The sequence below is a fragment of the Chiloscyllium plagiosum genome, chromosome 30 (assembly GCF_004010195.1).
Source record: "Chiloscyllium plagiosum isolate BGI_BamShark_2017 chromosome 30, ASM401019v2, whole genome shotgun sequence".
Classification (NCBI taxonomy): domain Eukaryota; kingdom Metazoa; phylum Chordata; class Chondrichthyes; order Orectolobiformes; family Hemiscylliidae; genus Chiloscyllium; species Chiloscyllium plagiosum.
The window spans coordinates 36704415-36729684 of record NC_057739.1 but is presented as its reverse complement, the minus strand read 5'-3'; the positions used below and the strand labels follow the sequence as shown (position 1 = coordinate 36729684).

The window sequence follows — 25270 nt, the reverse complement described above, 5'->3', positions numbered from 1 at the left end:
TGCCCCCCAATGCAATTGCTTCACTCAAGTGGTGTTCCACAGCTCAGTTAGATTGACAAGGGTATCCATTTCCATCGGAGTACCCTGCAATTCGTGGTCCACTTGCCGCATTTTCCAATAATAAAGCCAGTTCTGCCTGCTTGATATCCAGTTTGACTTCAGGCAGCAGACACTTTTGCGTCATTACATCGTTAATCCCACATACCAAATGCCTTCTCAGGACCTCGAGTTAAACCAAAGTCACATGCCTCTACCAGTTGTCTTAACCTAGTCAAATATCCTGATATGGATTCCCTCAGTTCTCAAATTGCTGAGTAAAACTGATAGCAACTTAGAATTAGAGGAAGCTTGGGATCGTAATATTCCTTAACTAAATCCGTCAACTGTTAAAAATTTTTATTGTCTGGTGTGTCAGGGAATGTTAAGCTTCTAGTAACAGAAAAAGCTGCAGGTCCACAAGCTCTCAGGAGAATTACTCATGACTTTTCATCTGCCTTGATGTCATTTGTGCAGAAAAAGCAACGCATTCTTTCTACGTTCTGGGCCCAGTCTTCAAGGTTGAACAAGTCAAGCTTCCCAAATAATGGCATGATGCCAGAAATGAATACAACTGTTGTACATGAATTTCTTCAGGAGTGTGCTTTTCTCTCATCGCCACTGAAATAACTCCAGAGACCTGTATCCTGTCACGAAATCACCCTTTATTTATATGTGGCAAGTCCTTATAAAGATCCAGGTTTCTGAGAACCAGCTGTCACAGTGAACAGGATGTCTGACACTCCTGGAACCAGCCAGTGCTGGAGATCACAGTGGGTCAGACAACATCCATGGAGAGAGACGGCAAGCTAACGTTTCAAGTATAGATAACTCTTCATCAGAGCTGAAGTGAAGTGTGATGGGGACAACATTTTCTGCTATAGTTTTGAGGGAGAGAGGTAGTGGTGTAGGGGTAGTCTCCACCTGCACCCTACACCCACTACCCTCATACCACTCCCCCAAACTATAGCAGAAGTTCATCATTGGTTAAGCTTCCAGTTTCCAATTTATTAGTTGGATTCAAATACGTCGAGGTCTCTGGATGACTTGTCCAGTGATAATATCACTGTGCCACCACTCACTTTAAGATACAAGCTGACAAGTATAAATATTTAGCACAATTGGTCAAAGTGGCATGGTCAACATTCCCTCTAATTTTCTTCTTGGCAAAACAGGTCTCTAATGACCATGCCCAATACTGACTTCAGAAGCAGCGTTCAATGCTATAATTGGTGTGCCGAAGTCTATCGCGATGTGCAGAACCTTGGAGCAGCTGCATAGCTTAGAAGGAACATTTCTTTTTGCTCTGTAGAATTTGGGGCTATTAGTTGTTGCTGGAGAATGAACAGTCTGAAACAGAGATTTTTCTAATCAGCCTGTTCAGAGATGATCATGTACAGCTCCAGAGCAAATGGAACTTGAACAGATTCAGACATGTGCATCTGATGGATTACATCTGTAAGACCAATCAAACAAAGGGAAGAAATCAAGCAAGGGAAGAAATTGCAGTGCCCATCACAGAGACATTTGTGTCATCTATAGCCACGGGTGAGGTGTCAAAGTACTGAATTACAGTTCATGCAAGCCTATAAGGAGCAGCCTGGGAGCTATTGACCAGTGAGTCTGACATTAGTGATGGTTAAGTTGTTAGAGGGGATTCTCAGAGATGGAATTTACATGCATTTGGAGTAACAAGGACTGATTAGGGATAGTCAGTATAGCTTTGTGCTTGGGAAATCATGTCTCTCAAACTTTATTCAGTTTTTGAGGATGTAACCAAAAAGGTAGATGAGGGTAGAGTGGTAGACTTGGTGTACATAGACTTTTGTAAAGAATTTGACAAAGTTCTGCATGGTAGACTTTCTAGTAAAATTAGATCAATGGGATTCAGGGAGAGTTTGCCAATTAAATACAAAATTGGTTTGACAGTAGGATACAGTGTGAGGTGGTGGAGGGTTGTTTTTAAGAATGGAGGCCTATGATCAGTGTGTTCTGCAGGGATCGATGCTGGGTCCACTGTTTTTGTCATTTATATAAAAAAAATTGGATGAGAGTTTAGGAGGCATGGTTAGTAAGTTCGTGGATAACACCAAAATTAGTGTAATAGTGGACAATGAAGAAGGTAATCCAAGATTACAAAGGAACCTTATCAGTTCTGGTCTCCTTCCTATCGGAAAGATGTTGTGAAACTTGAAAGGGTTCAGAAAAGATTTACAAGGATGTTGCCAGGGTTGGAGGATCTGACCTACAGGGAGAGGCTGAACAGGCTGGGGCTGTTTTCCCTGGAGCGTTGAAGGCTGAGGAGTGACCTTATAGAGGTTTACAAAATTATGAGAGGCGTGGATAGGATAAATCGGCAAAGTCTTTTCCCTGGGGTGGGGAGTCCAGAACTAGAGGGCTAGGGTGAGAGGCGAAAGATATAAAAGAGACCTAAGGGGCAACTTTTTCATGCAGAGGGTGGTACGTGTTGGAATGAGCTGCCAGAGGATGTGGTGGAGGCTGGTACAATTGCAACATTTAAGAGGCACTTGGATAGGTATATGAATAGGGAAGGGTTTTGAGGGATATGGGCCGGGTGCTGGCAGATGGGACTAGATTGGGTTGGGATATCTGGTCGGCATGGACGGTTTGGACCGAAGGGTCTGTTTCCATGCTGTACATCTCTATGACTCTAATTCGGCCAATGGGCTGAGGAGCAGTAGGTGGAGTTTAATTTGGATAAACGCGAGGTATTGCATTTTGGTAAAATGAACAAGCGCAGGACTTACACAGTGAATGATAGGGCCCTGGATAGTGTTATCGGACAGGGAGACCTAGAGGTTCAGGTATGTAATTCTTTGAAAGCTGCATCACAGGTAAATAGGAACATTAAGAAGGGCCATCATGTTGTGGTCATACAGGACGTTGGTGAGGCCACTTTTGGAGTACAGTGTACAGCTTTGCTCTTCCTATTGTAGGAAAGATATTCTTAAATTGGAGAGGATGCAGAAAAGATGTATACAATTGTTGCCAAGACAGGAGAGTTTGAGTTACAGGGAGAGGCTGTATAGGCTGGGTCTTTTTTCATCAGAGCATAGGTGTTTGAGGGTGATATAGAGGTTTATAAAATCATGAAGGGCATAGATTAGGTGAAAGGAAAGGTATTTTCCCTAGAGTGGGGATGTGTTCAAAACTAGGGGACGAGAAAGATTTGAGAGGTCTGAGGGGCAACTTCTTCACACAAGATAGTTCATATGTGGAATGAACTGCCAGTGGCAATGGTAGATGCAGGTACAGTTATAATATTTAAAAGACATTTGGTCAAGTGTATGAATAGGAAAGGTTTAGAGGGATATGGGCCAAATGCAGGCAAGTGGGACTAGTTTAGTTTGGCATGGATGAGATGGACCGAAGGATCTTTTTTCCTGCTGGATGACTCTATGCCTGCAAAAAATAAGCAACTTCATATTTTCCAGTGCTTCTGCTTTTGCTTATTTGCTTGCCTATTCACTTCCTTTCTCTCTTCAGTTGCTGGGCTTCTTCATTTGCACATCCGCTGAGATCCGTTGATGTGGTCAAAGTTGACTCAATTAGAGCAAAGGATTGTTCTGTATGGAGCTGCATTAAAATGAAACTGGTAATTTAGTGTCCAGGAGTCAGTGTGAGCACCATACATGGATTTGAAGCCAGAATTAGTTGTCAAAAATTGTTGTAACAGGCTGAGAATACATGTAAGAAGTTAACCAACTAAATGCAGGAAAATCTGAATAGTTTGAGGCGAGGTGATGTGGAAGAGAAGGATTGCTCTTAGAAATGCCAAGCCATATAATGTGCTTTTTAATATGTGATCAAAGATAATGAGGTGCATTTTTATAAAATCATAGGAGAACTGCATTGATTTCTTTTGGTTCTGCATATTTTTCTTCTAATCTGTAACAGATGAAATATGACAACTTACATTCTAGGGATGTAAGGGACTGAAGAAGCATCTTGTTTTTACATAATTGTGATACTGATAACCTCCATTTATCTCATTCGTTTGTAGATAGACATGAACAGAGATCTGATATTTCTACATCTTTTTTGTCCATGTTTTTGTTAGACATTGTTACTGTGCATATTGTGTGTTGTTATTTTGCATGTAATTTTGAGCCATTTTATTGTACTTCACTATTGGGTTATCAGCCATATTTCTAATTGCACTTAAATATTGTTAGTAGCCAAATATCAAGCATGAAGTTTACAACAGGTTAATGTACTGAAATATTTTGGCATGACACCCTGATCTTCCAAGCAATAAACTATTTCAATAATATTTACACTTATATTTTTCCAGTAGTAGTTTATAATCTATAATTACATTGTATTTAGCTTTAATCACCTGTTGCTTTTGCTATTCTAGTATTTTCCTTTTTATTTGTTTTACTGGGTGGTTATTGGATGGTTTTACATCCATCCAATGTATTCTGTCTTTGTCTTTTTATTTGAATAAAATTGCAACCTTTAACTTCTCTACTTCAGTCTTATCAAATTTCCTGTTTTTTTAAAAATTCATTTAGCTTTTTAGTTTTCATTGAAGCCTATTCAAAATGTCCAGGGATTTGACACTTCGGAAGTATTCCACTAAAATACTGCTGCTAGTGAGGTGATTTCTGTTTAACTAGCAATTCAAAAATCAAGACTGAAAGTCTGGTACAGAACTGGGAGAATGCTACACTGTTAGCAGTGTCATCTTTTAATAAAATTTAAAATTCAAGTTTTATACATAAGTATCCTGGTCAATATCTATTCCTCAACCAAATCATAAAAACAGATAATCCGGTCATTATCACATTGCTGTCTTTGAAAATTTGCCACAGCAAAAGTACCTACACTGAAAGTATTTAATTAACTGTAATCTGTTGTGAAGTATTCAGTAGTTATTAAAAATGTGACCTAAATGTACATCTATCTTGTTCCTTCAAGTTGAAGTCTAAGGTGTCTTGAAAGATGGTAAAGAAAGTTTGCATTGATGAATCAGGCAATTTGACTGCTCGAAACCTGTAACTCGATGGATTACATGTGTCGAAGCGTTATTGGACTCTAATCAATGCATTGGAAAAGTTCAAAGCTGAAGCTGTTAATTGTTGTAGGTATGTTTATAGCTGGTTGACAATTTTAGGTATGGGGGTTAATGATGATCTTGGATACAGAACTGCAGTTATTATTGTACCTGACTACTAAGCCACATTTGAACTTAGGAGTTCTTATGACAGTGCTACAATTTTAAGCACAGTTCTATACAATGAGTTTAGAACAATAGAATTCTAGTCCTCCTTGGTTAATGCAACATAATTTCTGGATACTTAGCTGAAGAATAAAGAATTAATTACTGAGAAATAGAGGGTATATATCAATGTGGCGACTGTGAAGTTGACATAGCAAATCTTTTATTGAAAAGAAATTAATCTAATCTTTAACGATCTGCAGTAATACTCAACATCTCATCCAGAGTAAAGGCTCTTTAAATTTTCCACTGATCTGCAATTTTTATTAGTTTAGTTTAGTTTACTTCTGCTGTAGATTCTGAAAATTCCTTTTGTAGGACAGTGAACAGATCTGTATGCAGTACTCTAGGTTGATTTGAAATGAGCATATCATTGCCTTACACAGGATCATTGCCTAGTGCTGAAATTTATTGTGTATCCCTCTATATGCATTCTCAAAGTTTTTTTTTAGCTCTGCATTCTTTTGAATTATTCACAATCCTTTTTCAGTGATATGTTCTATCACCTAGAACTATTCAGATTTCTTTTGTTTATTTTTCTTTCCTGCCACTACCTTGCATTTGTGCTGTTTATCAGCTCATCTTTCCTTTACGTAGCTTTCCCCTTCATTCTTGATCAAATTCTCCCTTTCACCAATTTGCTGTCCTTTGTGGATTTCAAAACTTTATGTCCCAATTCCAGATCACTTATAATCAGTGTAAATAGCACTGACCTGAGTACTGGTTCTTGTGGCATTTCACTAGTGATTGCTGACAGTGGTGATACAGTTCCATTCACAATCATTTTCTGCATTCTCTAATTTAGCTGATTTTGAGTTTGCCTCAGAAGCTTGCTGGGTGTTAATTATGTCATCCTAATTTGGTGGGTTCATTATTTGTGTGTCCGCATGTCTGCCTTGCTAAAATATGAACATTTATCACCTCTGCAGAAGTGCTTTTATTAACTAGGTTTGCCTTTTCCTGGAATTCTGGTAGATTTATTAGGCTAGCAATTCCACCTACAAATTGATGCTAACTCCTTTTTAATTTATCTAACTTGCTATTCAGTTATCTTCTTTCAGGATGCCTTATAATTTAAAAATAATGTATAATTTACTATAACAACGATTGTTAGGCTCATTGATCTGTAATTTCCTGTGATGACCCTGTTTTGTTTTTGCAAAGGTTAGTTTTATGTTACTACTTTCTAATCCTTGGGCACTACCATCATTAATAAATACTGATCATAATGAGTTTTGAAATATAGTAACAAGACTGTAACAGATTTTGCAAACAACTTTTTCAAAGTACTCTTGTATCGTCCCTCGTTCTGCTTTATAAGAGCACTGAACTGCAGAGACTGAGAACCTAAAATAGAAGCAGAAAATGCAAAAAATACTCAGCTTTATCTATGAAGAGAGAAACAATGTTAACATTTTCAAGTTGGTGACTCTTCACCAAAACTCCTATCTTATGTTACTATAAATTTCTTAGCATATTATTACCCTATTATCTGAAATTGATTGCTTTCAGAATCAGTTTAGGATCAGTGATAACATCACAGACTCTGTGCCTGAGAATTATGTTTTGTAGACCCACTCCAGGACTGGACCAGATAAGCTTGGCTAATACCCACGTGCAGTACTGAGAGAGTACTGAGTTGATAGAAATAGTGCGTACAAGAAGAGATAATTGTCTACACAAGTGAATGTGAAAGATTCCGTAGCACTGATGGAGGAAGGGAGGGCGGTTCTCATGCCTTGTCTAATATTTGTTTAACTAAAGCAAATCGGTCATGTACGTTGTTTCCCATCACGTTATGTGCACAAAACTGCTACATGGATTTTCTATAAAGCAAGAATAACATGACCTGTACAAACCAAGTTTAGGTTTATTTTAAAATTTATAAAGGAAGGAAACAGTAAAAGGTAAGTTTGCCAAACTTGGGAAAAGGAAATTTAAATGTGGATTTAAAAGGAAACATGCGTATGTTTGAAGTAAAAAATTAAGAGATTGGAAAGAAGTCGGAGTTAATATTGAACATATAAAAAATAACATGATAAATCTCGAATTAGTAGTATAAAGAGAAAACAATTCTAATAATTAATTTTTTTTAGATTAGATTACTTAGGGTGTGGAAACAGGCCCTTCGGCCCAACAAGTCCACACCGACCCTCCAAAGAGCAACCCACCCAGACCCATTCCCCTACATTTACCCCTTCACCTAACACTACGGGCAATTTAGCACAGCCAATTCACCTAACCTGCACATTTTTGTTTCGACTGTGGGAGGAAGCCAGAGCACCCGGAGGAAACCCACACAGACACTGGGAGAACGTGCAAACTCCACACAGATAGTTGCCTGAGGTGGAAATTGAACCCAGGCTTCTGGCGCTGTGAGGCAGCAGTGCTAAACACTGTGCCACCATGCTGCCCCATTTTAAGTTAAAAATGAATCCGGAGCAACTTTTTCACATAGAGGGTGGTGCATGTATGGAATGAGTTACCAGTGGAAGTGGTGGAGGCTGGTACAGTGACAACATTTAAAAGGCATCTGGATGAGTACATTAATAGGAAAGGTTTAGAAATTTATGGGACAAATGCAGACAAATGGGACTAGATTAATTTAGGATATCTGGTCGGCATGGATGAGTTGGAAGGAAGGGTCTGTTTCTGTGTTGTATGACTCTATTTGATAAGCGTGGGCGCAGGATAAAACATCAACAAAAAATTAAATCTATACCAAATGTAGGATCCGTTGGAGTATTGTGTCCATTGTCAGGTTTCTTTCTTTTGAAGTGAACTCGTGGCTGTCAAGAAAATATAGAAGTGATTTCTTAACATAATACCAAGACTAAGAGCTTCACTAGGTAAAGTAAACTAGAAAAAAGCTGAGGTTTTTGAGACATTAAATGTAATCAAATCAATGTATCAACTGCACTATTTCATGGAGAGTTGAATGAGTCTTGAAAGGGTTATCATAATGCATGGAATGTGGAGCAACATTACAAAACACTGAGGATAGTGTTCGATAAATGCACGTCTCGTATGTGTCATCCATGCTGTGTCTCAAAAAATGCTTTTGTTTTGTTCTAACCCAATGTGACTATACCACAAAAATGTAGAATTGATTTAAATTTGGAGAGAGTGTCTGAATCTGCACAAAAAATGTTTAATCGTTTTAGATACATACTTCCTTTTAAGAGGTTTTATTTACACAGAATTTTAGTAATGGTAGAAATTTTAACTTAAAATGTTATATGTAATTTATTATAATATAATTTATGAAAAGAAATTAAATCTAAAGCCTGAGTAATGACAACACCTGATGAAGAGCTGGTGCCTTGCGGAAATCATTATAATTCTGATTCATGCCAAATACCTCGTGAACAATAAAGATCTTTTTAGAAATCTGCTAGGTTATTCAAAATTTTGAGGCTTTTAGTACTAACGTTATTCGGTCAGCAAATTACAAGTAAGCTATTACTAACTGTCTAAATGTTAATATTGGGCACTTTAAAATGTGGTGGAACAGTATTTAAAATAAATTGTCATTTCTAGCAATTAACTCTGAAATAATAAAATAGTACCTGTTAGGCTGATAACACTTGTTTTATGATTAGGAGAAGATGGTAGTATAGTGGTAATGTCACTGGACTACTAATTCAGTGGCCCAGATCAATGATCTGGGGACAGGAGTATAAAGCCCACCATGGCAACCTGTGGTATTAAATTCAATTAATAAAATCTGGAACTGCCATTGATTGTTGTAAAAACCCATCTGATTCTCTGATCTACTCCCGAGAAGTACAACAGTATAGTACTAACTCCAGATCCACAGATCTGACTGCGTTGCCTCCTAACTGCCTTCTGAAATGGCCCAGCAAATCAATCAAGGGCAATTAAGGATAGGCAACAGTGACATCCACATCCCATTAAAGCAGAAAATGAGTACAGATACACAATCCTTTAACCAAACCCCTCAAGACCAGCTGGTTTTCAGATTTCGGAATTTTGGGGATTTTGGAATAAGTGACAGTTTAACGGTGAAACTTTTAAAATCTTACCAAATAACAGATGCACCTGTGAGTGCTACAAGCTCTGAGACAAAATTGATGCCTGCTAGTGCTGGCCCACACCTCCACGTCACATCTGAGTGACCTGGCTCAAGTGGGTGTAGAGTTTGTACGCCAAGCAATCTTATTACGGAGAAAAAAAACTTCACAAGACATACTTCGGACCTTTTTGGATTTTAGATAAAGGATTGTGTACTTGTATCTTGGAGCCTGTGCTGCATAACATATTTATTGAAAAATTCAATAATTTGTACAACAATGGATTTAAATTTGTATGCCACCAATATATTTTTCCTACAAGTTGGCTTTTACTGATTGGGCCATTGAATTTTCTTGATAATTAATAAACTTAGAAAGTTGTAACTTGATCAGAGAAAATCAGCATAATTTTACAACATAGAAATCATGCTTGACAAATTTGGTAGAGTATTTTTTTAGGATGTAACTAGTAGAGTAGATAAAGGGGAACGAGGAGATGCTGTAGACTTGGATTTCCAAAAGGCGTTCACTACAGTGCCATGCAAAAGGTTAGTGTGCACAATAAGGTAACATGGAGTTGGTGATAATATATTAGCATAAAGAATTGGTTAACAGACACAAAGTGGAGAGTATGGATAAATGGGCTATTTTAAGGTGGCATGATGTGGCTAGTGTGCATGCTTTGGGTAGGACACCAAGGGGCTATGAACAGATTAAGTGAGTAGGTAACAAGATGGCACATAATGTTTGGAATTATGCGCTCACTAACTATGATAGTGAAGATAGAAGAAAAGATACTTTTTAGAGACATGAAATTTTCAAATATTGATATAGTTTCCATGAATAAGTAAGATAGAAAGTGAGCATGCAGGCACAGCAAAGCATTGGTTCATTGAATGACATGTTGGCCCATAATGCAAGGCGTTGAGAGTAATATGAATGAAGAAGTCTTGCAATTGCTTTAGTGGGCTTTGAAATGAACATCACGATGTGACTTCAGTTTCTCCATTAGTTTACCATGGCGAACCTTATCAAATGCCTTACTAAAGCCGATGTATATGACATCTATAGCTCTTCTATCAACTTGATCATTTCCTCAAAGAACTCTGTTAAGTTGGTAAGGCACGATCTCCCTACATGTTGCCTATCACTGATAAGCCCATTCTGTTCCAAATATAAATTCATCCTATCAGTACCTTCTCCAGCAACGTTTCCACCACTGACATCAGGCTCACTGGTCTGTAGTTACCTGGAAATATCCCCACTACCCTCCTTAAACAGGGGGACAACATTAGCAACCCTCCAGTCCTCTGGCACTTCACTTGTGTTTAAGGATGTTACAAAGATATCTGTCAGGGCCCCAGCTATTTCCTCTCACACCTCCCTCAGCAACCTGGGGATTTGTCCATCTTAATATCCTTTAGCCTACCCAACACATCCTCCCCCCTTATATCAACGTGATCCAGCTTAAACAAACTTTTATCTCTAATCTCAACATTCATCATGTCCCTCTCTTCAGTGAACACTGATGCAAAGTAATCATTGAAAATCTCATCAATTTTCTCAGGTTCGATACACAGCCTTTCTTTCCTATCCTTTAGTGGACCAACCCTTTGTCTATTTACCCTCTTGCTTCTTATATATGAATAAAAGGCCTTGTGATTCTCCTTAATTATGCTCGCTAAAGTTATTTCATGACCTGTTTTAGCCCGCTTGATTCCTCATCTAAGATTGGCCAACTCTCCCGATATTCCTCCAATGCCTGTTCTGTTTTTAGCTGCCTGGACCTTATGTACGCTTCTCTTTTCCTCTTGGCTAGTCACACAATTTTTCCTGTCATCCACTGTTCACGAATATTGCCTTTCCTATCCCTTTTTTTTAAAGGGACATGTCTATCCTGCACTACCTTCAACCTATCTTTGAAAGCCTCCCACATATCAAATGTGGACTTCCCTTCAAATAGCTGCCCCCAATCCACAATTCCCACCTCCTGCTGGATTTTGATATAATTGGCCTTGGTCCAGTTTAGTACTCTTCCCTTAGGACCACTCTCATCCTTATCTACACGTATTCTGAAACTTTCAGAATTGTGGTCACTATACCCAAAGAAATCCCCCACTGCAACTTCTACCACCTGGCCTTGCTCATTCCCCAACACCAGGTCCAATATGCTCCCTTCTCTAGTTGGACTATTGACATACTGCTCGAAAAAACTTTCCTGGATGCTCTTGACAAATTCTGTCCCATCCAGACCTCTGACACTAAGTGTATCCCAGTCAATGTTGGGAGAATTTAAATCCCACATCACCATCACCCTGTTGCCTTTACATCTTTCCATAATCTGTTTACCTATTTGTTCTTCTACCTCGCATTCACTTTTAGGAGGCCTGTAGTACAGCCCCAATAATGTAACTATACCCTTTTTATGTCTCGGCTCTACCCATAATGCCTCACTGCTCAAGTCCTCCATCGCGTCCTCCTTTAGCACAGCCGTGATATCGTCCCTCCCTGTCCTGTCTGAAGCATCTATATCCTGGAACATTTAGTTGGGCCAATTTGTTTGGCTCATATCCTTCCAAATGTTTACTATTCATGTATTTATCCAAATGTCTTTTATGCATTGTAAACTGATGACTGTGGAATCGAGAGCACATGGCTTTATGGAGGATGCAAAATGTTGAGCAGGCCTGTCATCACCTGTAGCTCCAGCTGCCCTGAGTCTTTAGGGCTTTCTTACTGTCCCATTTGGAATGTTTTCAGAGAAACAAAACCCTGTCTGTCATTGGCATTAGTGCTGCGCATGCTACAGTGTCTCTGCCCCTGTGCATTATCTCTCCTGGGCTGTCTGCATAGATTACTTTCATCACCTCAACAATTGCTGAGTAGGCCAGCCACCATTCGCATCCACACAATCTGATTTCAGTTGTTTTCCTGTTATGGAGCTGGATGATCAAATAATTACGTGTGGAAATAATTTCTCAACAATGCTGCACACAGCTTTCTCTGAGTGAAGTCTTTCAGCATTGCCTGCTCAGTGTGAGTCACAAATATTGCTCAGGCCATGGTGACAAAGCAGGTGACAAAGAATTGATGATAAGTTACTGGATAAACTGTTTTTTGAAGTTGACAAGATACCAGGGCTGACATGGGCCAAGCACAGGCAGATGGGACCAGTTGGCTTTGGGATTATGGTCTGGATTGACTGTTTGGACTGAAAGGTCTTTTTCCATGCCTTCATGGAGACAGCGACAGGGTAAAGGCTGCTCAGTTAGAACCAAGATGCAAAGAAGATTGCTCACTTAAAGGATCAATGAATCTTTGAAATTCTCTACTCAGAAGTGTTGTGGGTTCTTGTTTGTTGAATCTATTTTACGCTGAGATGGATAGATCTTTGGTGTCTCAGAAACTTAAAGCATATGAGAAGCAGAAGGAAAAGTAGAATTGAAGCCAACAATCGTCTCTTGAATGGTGAGGCAGGCATGATGGGTCATACAGCCTACTCCTGCTTTCAGTTCATATGTTCTTAAGCCAGAGCTGTTATTTGCTATGTTAAAACAACCTTTTGCCAGGTCCAATTTTATTTTTGAGTAAACAAACTGTTTTTAAAACAGCTAAATTAGCTGTTTGTTTTCAGAATTTAAATGAATCCCATTGAGATCATTGTTGTCTTTGATTGTGGCATTGCTGCTGCCTGACTACATTCAGTAGGGGAAGAGTGGAGCCTGGTAGCCTTGAATGAGGCATCAGGTTTTATTTTACTGGCGAAACAAAGGACTAGTTTCTGCCTTCTAGTCCTATGCCTACAGCAGAGTTTAACCGATTAGGACCAGCTCAAGAACTGTTGCTTCCTACAAGAAGGCACAGTGTAAGTCACATCAGAAATGAGTAAAACATATATTCAGCTAAAAATATTGGTGTTAACAAAGAGAATATAACAGCTGCAAGTTGGTGGACTATTAGAACATTGAATACCTTGTAATTATTTACCCGTGGATGGCATCACATCTAATTATTAATTATTGATGAGTGAAATGGTAGAAATGCCATAAAGACTCAGGTTAGAGTTAAGATTAAGACAACTTTTCATCAAAGGGTAGGTGCCGACTAGTGTGTGATTTATATTTTTGCATGCTTGAAATTACTTTATGCCAGGGCTGATGGAAAGTGAGAGATCCAATCAATGCTGTTTTGAACCAGCTCCTCCTGCTGCCGGAGACCTTTCCCTGCTATCTGCTATTCTGCCTAAATGCTTCACTCACTACTTCCCTGTCAACCACTCAGATTTCTGTTTAGTTTACTTGCTAATTCCCTGTTCAACATCAATTCCTTATCTGACTCTCTCATTCCAACCTGCTCTTGTAGTTGTCCTCCTAAGCCCACATTTATATCAAAGATTTAGCAAAGTAAAGTGATAGCATAGGACAGGAAATCGGCAAGAGAGAATCTGATTGCAGGAAACATGGTGAGTAGGTGATGAGTAGAAAGTGTTAGGGGTTCTTGGTCAGAATTCAGATATTGACTTATACATGAGATATATGCAACATTTAAGTTCAACCTTTACACAGGATTGATTATTAATTGAGTATATGACGATAACTATAATAGGACCAATTTAAAAAGAGGCATAAACTAAGACTGAGAGTCGTTCCACTTACAAGCCTCAAATAAAATAAAAGCGCTGCGAATGTTGGGAATCTGTAAAGTGCCTAAGTGGAAAATAGGTGGTGTTTCTCCAGCTTGTGTTGAGCTTCACCAGAGCATTTTAGCAGACCAAAGACGGGAATGTTAGCATGGGAGCAAGGTGGTTTAGTCAAGTATCAAACAACTTTAGGTTCGGGTCATTCTTATGGACAGGGACGATGTGTTCTCCAAAGCAGTCACTCAGTCATCATTTAGTCAATTTGAGCTGTTATGTCTCTCTCTCCACCTATGTTACCAGACCTTCTGAGTTTCTTCAGCAGTTTCTATTTTTATTTCCGTCTACAAGCCAGATGTATGCCATTACGTGTTTTGTAAAGGGAAATGTAAATAGTATTCGTATAGATTCCAACTTGGTTACAGGCAATTCCTAATGAAGAAAATGTGAATAGTTTCCAATTTGTGTTGGTGTAAAATCTCTGATTGAAAGTCTGAACAAAAAAAGCTTGTTCCATCTAAAAGGTCTCACTCTCTTACAATTTTCTATATTGTAAGACCAATTCATTTTAATAAGATTTTTACTTGATCCTTATCTGCTGTCATATCCGAACAGAAAGGACACATACATCCAGACCTATCCATTTGCTTTCAGTGAGCAATCTAGAGATCACTCTACTTTCATGTTTCTTCTCTTTTTGTTTTCTTCATCGATTGGTGTTACCTAACCTTGGTCAGAAGAGACTTCTCTGTGCCATACATCATGCCAGTTTTCTGCAGAATCAGATGGACTCTGGCATCAGAGTATGAGTACCAACCAATGTTTGTTTACATTCAATAGCACTTAAGAAATATTAAACACCTGTTTGCATTTTATTCTGTTCAACATCTATCTTTAAGCAGATGACATTTCACGTTCTGAAATTCTACAAATACTACAAATTTCTTTGGATTGAAGAGGAAACAACTCATCTTTCTTGCCTCTGAATTTTACTGAATAATGTTATCTTTCAAAAGTGCTTTGGTGGCATAGATCAAGTATTTGCAATTTTGAGTATACCACAGTTGGATTCTCAAATCCTGCAGAACTGCATCTTCACCATGGTCTTCCCTCCTTTGATTCTATAATGGTACAGTCTCAGAATAGTAAATTTGAGTATAATAATGGCAACAGTTCACTATTTTTAAGGGTGTGTGTTAAACAGAAATGAATAAACTGCCAAGGAGGTGACGTTAATGTTTTCCATGACAGTCTCAAGTTGAATGAGATCAAAGAATATCTTATTTATATATTAGACACAGCACACCCGCTCTGAGCTGTTACAGCTGAAGGTTAAAAAGGGAAATATGCATTTGTTACCTTTTGCACCACTATTACCAAAATGTGCCTTTTTTATCTAAAGGCAGGACAGGTTGAGAAAGTGGTTTAAAAGATATATAGAACTCTGCATTCTCTAATCGGATCTACAGAGTATGAAAGCAAGGAGTTTATGATGAAACTTTATAAAACAGTAAGCATATAATGTGGCGAAGGGCACTGGGAAACCAGAGGATTGGGAAGCTTACAAAGACCAACAGAGAGGAACAAAAAAAGAAACAAGGAGGTAGAAGATTAAATATGAGGATAAGTAGCCAGTAATATAAAGGCTGTAAGGGTTTCTTTAGGTATATAAAGGGCAAAAGAGAACATTGGGCTGCTGGAAGATGATGCTGGAGAGATAGTAGTGGGGAACAAGGAAATTGCTGAGGAACTGAATAATTACTTTGCATCAGTCTTCACGGCAAAAGACACAAGTAATATCCCAAAAATTCAAGAGATTGAGGGGGCAGAGCTGAGTATGGTGGCCATCACCGAGGAGAAGGTGTTAGAAAAACTGAATGGCATGAAGGTGGATAAACCACTAGGACCAGATGTTCTGCACACCAGAGTTCAAAGGAGATAGCTGGAGGTGTCAGTGGTGGTCTGCCAGGAATTGCTAGAATCACAGAGAATCCCAGAAGACTGGCCCGAGAGTTTTCAGAGGAGGTTCATGAGAATGGTCCCAGGAATGAAAAGCTTAACATCTGAGGAACGTTTGAGGACTCTGTGTTTATACTTGATGGAGTTTTGAAGGATGAGGCAGTCATCTAATTGAAACATACAGGATACAAAATGGCCTGGACAGAGTAGATGTTAAGATGATGTTTCCATTGGTAGGAAAGAAGAGGACCCAAGGGCATAGCCTTCGAGTAAAGGGAAGACCTTTTATAATGGAGATAAGGAGAAATTTCTTCAACCAGAGAGTGGTGAATCTATGGAATTCATTACCACAGAAGGCTGTGGAGGCCAGGTCATTGAGTATATTTAAGACTGAGAAAGAGTTCTTGAGGATCAAGGTTTATAGGGAGAAAGCTGGAGAATCAGTTGAGAAACGTATCAGCCATGATTGAGTGGCGGAGCAGACTTGATGGGCTGAATGGCCTAATTTATGCTCCTATGTCTTATGGTCTAAAACACAGATTCAACATTAATTGGGCTATTATGTTCAATTCTGGATACGATATGATGAGGGTGTAAAGTCTCTCTTTGCAAAGCAGAATGTCTCCAGTGATGAAGGAGTTCACTTATGTTGAGAGAATAGAGAAGTTGTGGCTGTTGTCCTTAGAGAAGAGAAATTTGAGCGACTTGGTTGATATGGTCAGAATGGTAGACATTGAGAGACATTTTTCATTGACAGAGCATTGAGAACCAGAAGACACTGACTTAAGACAATTGGTACAAGATGAATGGAATTAAAATGTTGCAAGTTTAGCATAAGGACTTTTTTTTAATGCAAGTGGTTCGGGGTTCTGGTGTGTAAACTTTAAAATGTCATGAACATAGTCAAGAAAATTAATGGAATTTTGGCATTTATATACATAGAACTAGAGTACAAGAATGCAGAAGTTATGCTGCAGTTATACAAAAACCTAGTTAGACCCCACTTGGAATATTGAGAGCAGATTTAGACCTCACACCTTCGGAATGATTAATTGGCCTTGGAGTGAGGGCAGCATAGGTTTACAAGAATGATACCTGGACTTCAGGAGTTAAGTTATGAGGAGCGATTATACAAGTTAGGCCTATTTGCTGAAGAATTTAGACAGTTAAGGGCTGATCTGATCGAAGTCTTCAAGATATTAACAGGAAAAGACAGGATAGATAGATAAAGATAAACTATTTCTACTAGTGGGGGCACAGTCTGAGAATTAGGCTAGACCATGTAGTAAAAATGTTAGGAAGCACTTTTACACACACCGGTTGGTAAGTGTTTAGAACTCTATTGGCAGTGGATGCTGGATCAATTGTTAATTTTAAATCTGAGACAAATGTTTAAGCAAAGATGTTTTATGGATATCAGCCAAAGCAGGTATATGGAATTCAGCCATGATCTCATTGAATAGAGAAACAGGTTTGAGGGACTGAATGGCCAAATTTTGGAGTAAACTAATGATTGCAAAATCTGTTATGGTTTCAAAGGGGAATTTGATAATCTGAAGAGAAAAATTATTGAACAAAGAATATTATAGCACAGGAACAGGCCCTTCAGCCCTCCAAGCCTGCGCTATCACATTTTGCCCTTCCATGTTAAAACTGTCTTCACTTACAGGATTTATATCCCTCTATTCCCTTCCTGTTAATGTACTTGTCCAGATGCTTCTTGAATGCTGCTATTGTATCTGCTTCCACCACCACTTCTAACAATGTGTTCCAAGCACTCAGCAGTCTTTGTTTGAAAAACTTGCTTGTACATCTCTTCTAAACTTGCCCCCTCACACCTCGAACTTGTGTCCTCAAGTAATTGACCCCTCCACCTTGGGAACAAGCTGCATACTTTCCACTCTATCCATGTCACTCACATCTTCTAAACTTCGATTAGGTCACCCCTCAACCTCCTGCGCTCCAGTGAAAACAAACCCAGTCTATCCAGCCTTTTTTCACAACTAAAATCCCTCATACCAAGTAACATCCGGTAAACCTTTTCTGTACCCTCTCCAAAACAACTGCATTCTTCTGGTAATGTGATGACTGGAACTGTACGCAATATTTCAAATGTGGCATAACTAAAGTTCTATAAAGCTTCAGCATAGCTTGCTTTTCCTTATAATTAATGCCCCTTTCAATGAAGGCAAGCATACCACAAGCCTTTTTTTACTACCTTATCTACCTGCCCTGCAACCTTCGGTGATCTGTGGACCTGCACACCCAGATCCCTCTTTATATCAATTCTTCTAAGGATTCTGCCATTCATTGTATAATTTCCACCTGTACTTGACCTTCTAAAATGCATCACCTCACATTTGTCTGAATTAAATTCCATCTGCCGTTTTTGTGCTCATTCCTCCAACTGATCTATATCCTGCTGTATAGTCTGAAAATCCTCCTCATTAACCGCAACTCCACCAATCTTTGTATTGTCTGCAAACTTACTAATTGGACTAGCTATGCTTTCCTCCAAATCATTTATGTAGATCACAAACAGCAGAGATCCCAGCACTAGTCCCTGTGGAACACTCCTAGTCATGGCCCTGCATTCCAGAAAAATTCCTTCCATCGCTACTCTCCGTCTCCTATGGCTAAGCCAGTTCTGTATCCATTTTTCCAGCTCACCCCTGATACTATGTGACTTCACCCTCTGTACCAGTCTGCCATGAGAGACTTTGTCAAAGATTTTACTGAAGTCCACGTAGACAACATCAACCACTTTTCTCTCATCAATCATCTTCGTCATCTCCTCAAAAAAACTCAATAAAGTTAGTGAGGCATGACCTCCCCTGCACAAAACCAGGCTGTCTATCACTAATCAGCCCATTTGCTTTTAAATGCTTATCGATCTTGACCCTGAGAATCTCGTCCTTAATAACTTCCCTACCACCAATGTGAGACACAGGTCTGTAATTTCCAGAATTACCCCTGCTACCTTTCTTAAACAATGGGACAACATTGCCTATTCTCCAGTCCTCTGGCACCTCACTCTTTCTTCAGTTAAAACTTGAGCAGCATGTGTTGCTTGTTCAAATAGGTTGCCAAACTGAAGATCACTTCATGGATCTTGTATCCACCCTCAGTGTCCTCTATTGCCACAGCTAATCAGACTACAAATTGGAGGAACAACACCTCCTTTCTGGGCAGCCTACAACCTGGAGGACTCAACACTGAGTTCTCCAATTTCAAATAATCTTGCCAGCTATCCTCCGACTCACTTTTCAGCCCTGCCTCCTCCCTTCCATCCCTCCAACCAATTCTTCTTTCCAGCTATGAACCAGATTCATTCTTCCCATCAACCAACCAGGTCATACCCATCACCTATATTCACCTATCACAACCTCACCAGTTTTCCCCTTCTCCCAACCCATAATTCTTTCCTTCCATCCCACCCCCCCCACCAACTTTATCTGCAGCTCCCTCTGCCCCCACCTCCATTCTTGAAGGGTTATACCCGAAACATTGACTCCTCCACCTCCTGATGCTGCCTGGCTTGCTGTGTTCTTTCAGCCTCTTGCTTTTCTACTTTGGATCCAGCATCTGCAGTTTATTTTTCGCCTTTCAGGTGGTGGACATGCTTTGGGGAATTGCAGTGAATTGCTTACTGTAGAAGTCCCAACCACTGACTTGTTACAGTAATTATGAAGCTGGATTAGTTAAATTTCTGCTCAATGATAAGCCCAGGGTGTTGACAGTGAGAGATTAAGCAATATTAAATACTTTTGAGTGTCAAAAGCAGGTGGTTATTTCTATCTGGTTGGAGTTGGTCATTGACCAGTACATGTGTGGCATCAGTGTTACTTAGCTATTATCAGTCCAAACCTGAATGATCAGGTTTTGTTGCATTTATTCATGGACTGTCTTAGTACTTGAGTTGGAAATGGTATCGAAAATTGTACAATTGACCTTATCACAGAGGTTATTGAAGAGCTGAATGTGATTTAATCCATTCAGGGAATTTGGACTTTGTTTGCTGAACTAGCAATTATTACCTATCCCCTCAATTACCTTTGAGCGGATGATTAGCTGCCTCTTTGAACTGCATAAGTTCATTTGATATATGTATATCTATAAGGCTGTTAAGCAGCAAGTTCCAGACTTTGATTCCAGCGGCAGTGAAGGAATGGTGACATGCTTTCAAGTCAGGATAGTGAGTGACTTAGAGGGAAAATTGCACCTAAGGATGTTCCCTGCTGCCCTTGTCCTTCCAAATGATAGTGGTTGTGGGTTTGGACAATACTGTTCAGGAGACTTGATGAATTTCTGCAATGCATTTTGTGGATATTGTGCCAGTAAACTGCTTTGTCCTAGGTGGTAGTAAACTTCTTCGGTGTTATTGGAACTGCACTTATATCAGCTGCACTTACACCAGCAAGTGGAGAGTACTCCATGACACCACTACCTTGTAGAAGTGGTGGACATGCTTTCTGGAGTGTTGGAACCCTTGCGAATTTTTCATTGTTTGTACTTTTTAAATAAGTTTTGGTTTGAAGATCACATTTGGACTGTGAGCAGCAACTTTCCTTAATAAAAAGGAACAAACAAGCTGTTGTTTTTATTTGAGACCAGGCCTGCAAGTTAATTGCAGCTTGGTTTTTGATCACAGAGCTTCCTAGATCTTTGACTCCAGAGAAGCATTATGCTCAAACAGACAGCAGATGTTTGAATAGTAACAGGGTCTCATAGGGAGATAACCAGTCTAATGGAGAGAGGCCAAAGTTTGAACTGGTTTTTGGACTATGTGTCACAAGGGTAGAGTCTATAAAAAACTACTTGATAGAGACATGTTTGCTTCTGAATTGTCCTGTCATTATCAGTTTATTGAAAATTCAGAGAATAGAATCTCACTGATAAGAATTAAATGAAATTTCTCAGAGCGTACTGGAAGCTACCTGCATACATTGATGTCATCAGAAAATTAACAAAATATAGTGCCTTATGCCGGTGATGTTGCAGATCGTGCATTCTGCTTCATTGAATTAGCCAGTTACATTTATTTTTCCATTTTCTTTTATCCCGTAACTGTAAGTTTCTGTCTGTAAGAGAGTAGGAGCTAGAATTCAAGAGTATTGGGTTTAAATCATAGACTTTAATTTGATTACCTTATGGTTTAACTTTTCTCTCCTGAAGTTACTGCATTGTCAATAAATTAAGTCTTTCAGTTATGTTCGAAACCTTTTGTCTAGTATTGATTATTCAAAAGAATCTGGTTAAGAACATTGGGGTCAATTTTTAGAGACTTTGACGGTTTTAATATTTCTGTGTTGCAAATACAGAGATAGGGAGGTTGATTGATTCAGCTCTCTGTCTCCATGTTTTCATAGAAGTCAGGAGTTAAGTTATCAATTCAGGATTCATACCTTTTAACCTGCTCTTGTGGCCACCATCTAGTTCAGTTTCATGTGAAGATTGCTCCTCAGTGACGTTCTGAAACGAGGATGCTAAAATAATCTCTGCCATCTTCCTTTGCACTGGATGCAAATCCAACTAATGAAGAGCATGCCAACGACACAGCATCCCCCCCCCTTAAAAAATACATACAACCTGAGCATCAGACAGATTGCAAATTATAGCCTCTGTTGATGACCCTTTCTGTAACTTTTCTGATGGTTGACAACAGATAGGTGAAATGGGCAGCATGGTGGCACAGTGGTTAGCACTGCTGCCTCACAGCGCCAGAGACCCGGGTTCAATTCCCACCTCAGGCGACTGACTGTGTGGAGTTTGCACGTTCTCCCCGTGTCTGCGTGGGTTTCCTCCGGGTGCTCCGGTTTCCTCTCACAGTCCAAAGATGTGCAGGTCCGTAGTGTTAGGTAAGGGGTAAATGTAGGGGTATGGGTGGGTTGGGCTTCGGCGGGTCAGTGTGACTTGTTGGGCCGAAGGGCCTGTTTCCACACTGTAATGTAATCTAATCTAATGGTAATCAATTAAATTTGATCTTCCTTTTTTAATTGACAGAAAATACTTGAGTAACTTTCCAATTTGGATAGATGTTGGGGCTATTGCTTTTGCTATATCTCATATGCTAAGCTGTTTCTTGTTGTATTATGCACTGAATTAATAGACTGTTTAAAGATTGGCACCTGTGAGAATGGGAACCTCAGGGGAAGACTCAAATAGTCCATACACTTGGTACATCTGGCTGAAGATGTTTACAATTGCATCAACACCCACAGCTGAAGTACATCACCACTGAGGTTACATATTTTGATGGTATACAACTATGCTGCTACAGATGGCCTGAAGTACTATGTGGATGCCCAGTTATGAACCGCAAGATTTGCTGTGAATCTACCCCATATAGATGGTAGAGCCACACAGTGTGCTGTAGGGTATCCTCCATTGTGAAAATAGGACTTTCTGTTGGTAAAAACTAAGTGTTCACCATTCTTACCTGTAATGCCATAGATGAATGCAACTGGGGCTTGTATATTGTTGAGGACAAGATAGTTTTTCTTCCCCAGTTTGACTTCCCTTAGTACATGTTGCAGGGCCAGTATGACCATTTTCCCTTCAGGGCTCAGTCAGTGTCAGTAATACTAAGCCACTATTTATAATTGACATTGGAATCCTCAACCCTAAGTTCGTTCTATGCCCTTGCTACTCTGTTCTGGGTTGCTTTACAATATTGAGAGGTAATGATTAATCAGCTGAAGCAAGGCATTAAGTGGTAAGCACCCAGAGGTTTCATTGCCCATATTTGACGTGGAGTCAGAAATAGACTGAATAAGGAAGATGGATTTTCTTCCTAAAGAACCCAAATGACCCAATTTGTTTTCTTGGAAATCCATTAGATTTGTACTCATAATTAAGAGACCTTTATTCCAGATTCATTGAACTGACTGAATTGAATTTCTCAGCTGCAATGGTCAGACTTAACCTAATGTCTTTTGAGATCATTAGTCCTGATTTCAGCAGTGCTAGTCCAGTAATATTACCACAAAGCTGCCATGTCCAATGAAATTACTTTTCTATTGAAGATGTATTTTAAGATCGTTTGAATTCCTTGGACTTTATTTCCGTGTTTGCTGTGGCTTGGCAGGAAAGTATTAAACACTAGAGATTTGTAACTAACAAATTAGTTTCTCCACAAGTCATTAATATTTATTATAGTTTTACTGTGCGTGTGTGTGTGTGTATATATGTATATAAAAATATATATGGTAGTCTTTATAGTTAATGGAAGTTGAGCACCATCAGCATTGAAATTTATGATCCATCTCTAGTTGATGGTGAGAGGTTTTTACTACCAGTGCCCACAGCCATTTAACTTTTCACATGTGTCGTTTAGGTCCTCAACCTTTGATAGTGTCTTTTGTTTACATGAACAGCAGGAGACACCTTATGTAAATAACCAGCTATCTTCTGTGAACTTAGACTCTGAGTGATGCCATATTAATGGACTGTATAGGGTATCGCAACCAAGATTAATCCTTATTTTGCATGTTTTATACACGTGCATTCTTCCAGCAGGATTCAAAATTTTAGTAAGAAAGGGCAAAATGTAACGGTGCAAGCTTCCCATGCTGTTTTGTTCTTTGTTCTTGTTTTTATCAAATAATGATCAGACTGGTAAATTACAGCTGTCATTTTTAATCTAGTCTACAATATTGAGATCCCACTGCCAGCCTCACTTTGATCAGCTTGCCAACCAGAAGACAAGGGGCCGAAGTATTAGTTTTTATCATTGGCATCATATGCTAAATGTATCTGTCAGAGGAATACACTGAATGAAAATGGCCTTTTATCTGCCCTACTCAGAAATAAACAAGCCAAAAGGATTGGAAACCTGCATTTCTGCTAAAGTACAGTATAGATACCCATTTGCAACACAACCTGTCTCCCCTGTGGTGGGTGTTAAGAAAATAACTATATTTGTAATAAAGTGACAACATTATCTTTATCAAATGTTTAAATTCCAGCATAATAAATTGAGCTAATTTTAGTTAATATGCTGTTTTCAGAATATATTGGTTTTCTAAAATAGCTAACAGACATTACCAGAAAAACCTATCACTGTAAAATGTTACCTTATCCACATATTTATTCGTAAAATGCTTATTAAAATTTAGGGAGTGCAAATTTCAAATGCAATTATGGGCGACACGGTGGCACAGTGGTTAGCACTGCTGCCTCACAGCGCCAGACACCCGGGTTCAATTCCCACCTCGGGCGACTGACTGACTGTGTGGAGTTTGCACATTCTCCCCGTGTCTGCGTGGGTTTCCTCCGGGTGCTCCGGTTTCCTCCCACAATCCAAAAAAAATGTGCAGGTTAGGTGAATTGGCCATGCTAAATTGCTCGTAGTGTTAGATGAAGGGGTAAATGTAGGGGAATGGGTCTGGGTGGATTGCGCTTCGGCGGGTCGATGTGGACTTGTTGGGCCGAAGGGCCTGTTTCCACACTGTAAGTAATCTAATCTGTGCATGCACCCATGATGTCACACTGTTTTTTATTTTCTGCCCATGTAAGCTTTTCATTCAGTAGTTTCAACTCAATAATTGGTTTCAAGGCAAACTGACTTGACAGATTATCTGCCAGAAACCTAGATGCTCAGCAAATAAGAAACTGAAAAACATTGCCTTTGCACAAACAAGAAAAACATTATTCACAATTAACCACTGATATGATTGGGATTCCCTGCTTTTTCTTCTTGTTCCTTTTCTCAGCTTTGCAACAAAGGTTAGGAACCTGTTATTACCTTGCACAAATAGCAAACACTTTACCACCTTTAAAACTGAAGGCATTCAAAAGAACTCCATGGAGGCATAATCAAAAATATATGAACATCAAGCCAAAGGAGGAGCTATTTATGTGTACGTGTAGCATTGGCCATGAACACAGCTGAAGTTCATTGATTTATTTACAGTCCCATATTTGATTTCAGGTTTGCCACCACTCTTGCATTTCTAAATGTACTATTTTTGTTTCTCTTTCTTGCACCCTACGTTTGCTGGCTTATACAAGATGTGTTTGATCATTATTCACTGAAAAATAAAATCATCATTTTTTTATAAAAATGAATAAATGGCTAGTATCAATTTCAAGTAAAGCATCATTGATCAATCCATTGATTTGTGAATGTTTCTGAACAGGCTCGGCAGCAGGCCCATACCCGACATCACATGGCATCGGAGAGTAAGACTGAATATTCCAATGTTTTGCAGAACTTTAATAAGGAACAACATGAACATTATTATACAAACATACCAAACATATTCCAGGTAAGTTAGAACCTGGTTGCTTTAAATTATTATAAAGGTGCAATTCTTGTAAATGTCAAAGGTCATTGTAATTCTTTTTATTCATTCACAG

The 25270-nt window shown here is 39.1% G+C and overlaps 1 protein-coding gene across 13 annotated transcripts in view; it reads left to right on the top strand.

Moving 5' to 3' along the window:
- LOC122564919 (formin-binding protein 1) overlaps positions 1 to 25270 on the top strand; it is a 206934-nt gene that overhangs the window by 85074 nt on the left and 96590 nt on the right. For all 13 annotated transcript variants that reach the window (XM_043720393.1, XM_043720401.1, XM_043720399.1 and 10 more), the window contains exon 7: positions 25051 to 25179. In XM_043720393.1, the coding sequence (XP_043576328.1) occupies positions 25051 to 25179 (129 nt within the window). The remainder of the gene's footprint in view (positions 1 to 25050; positions 25180 to 25270) is intronic.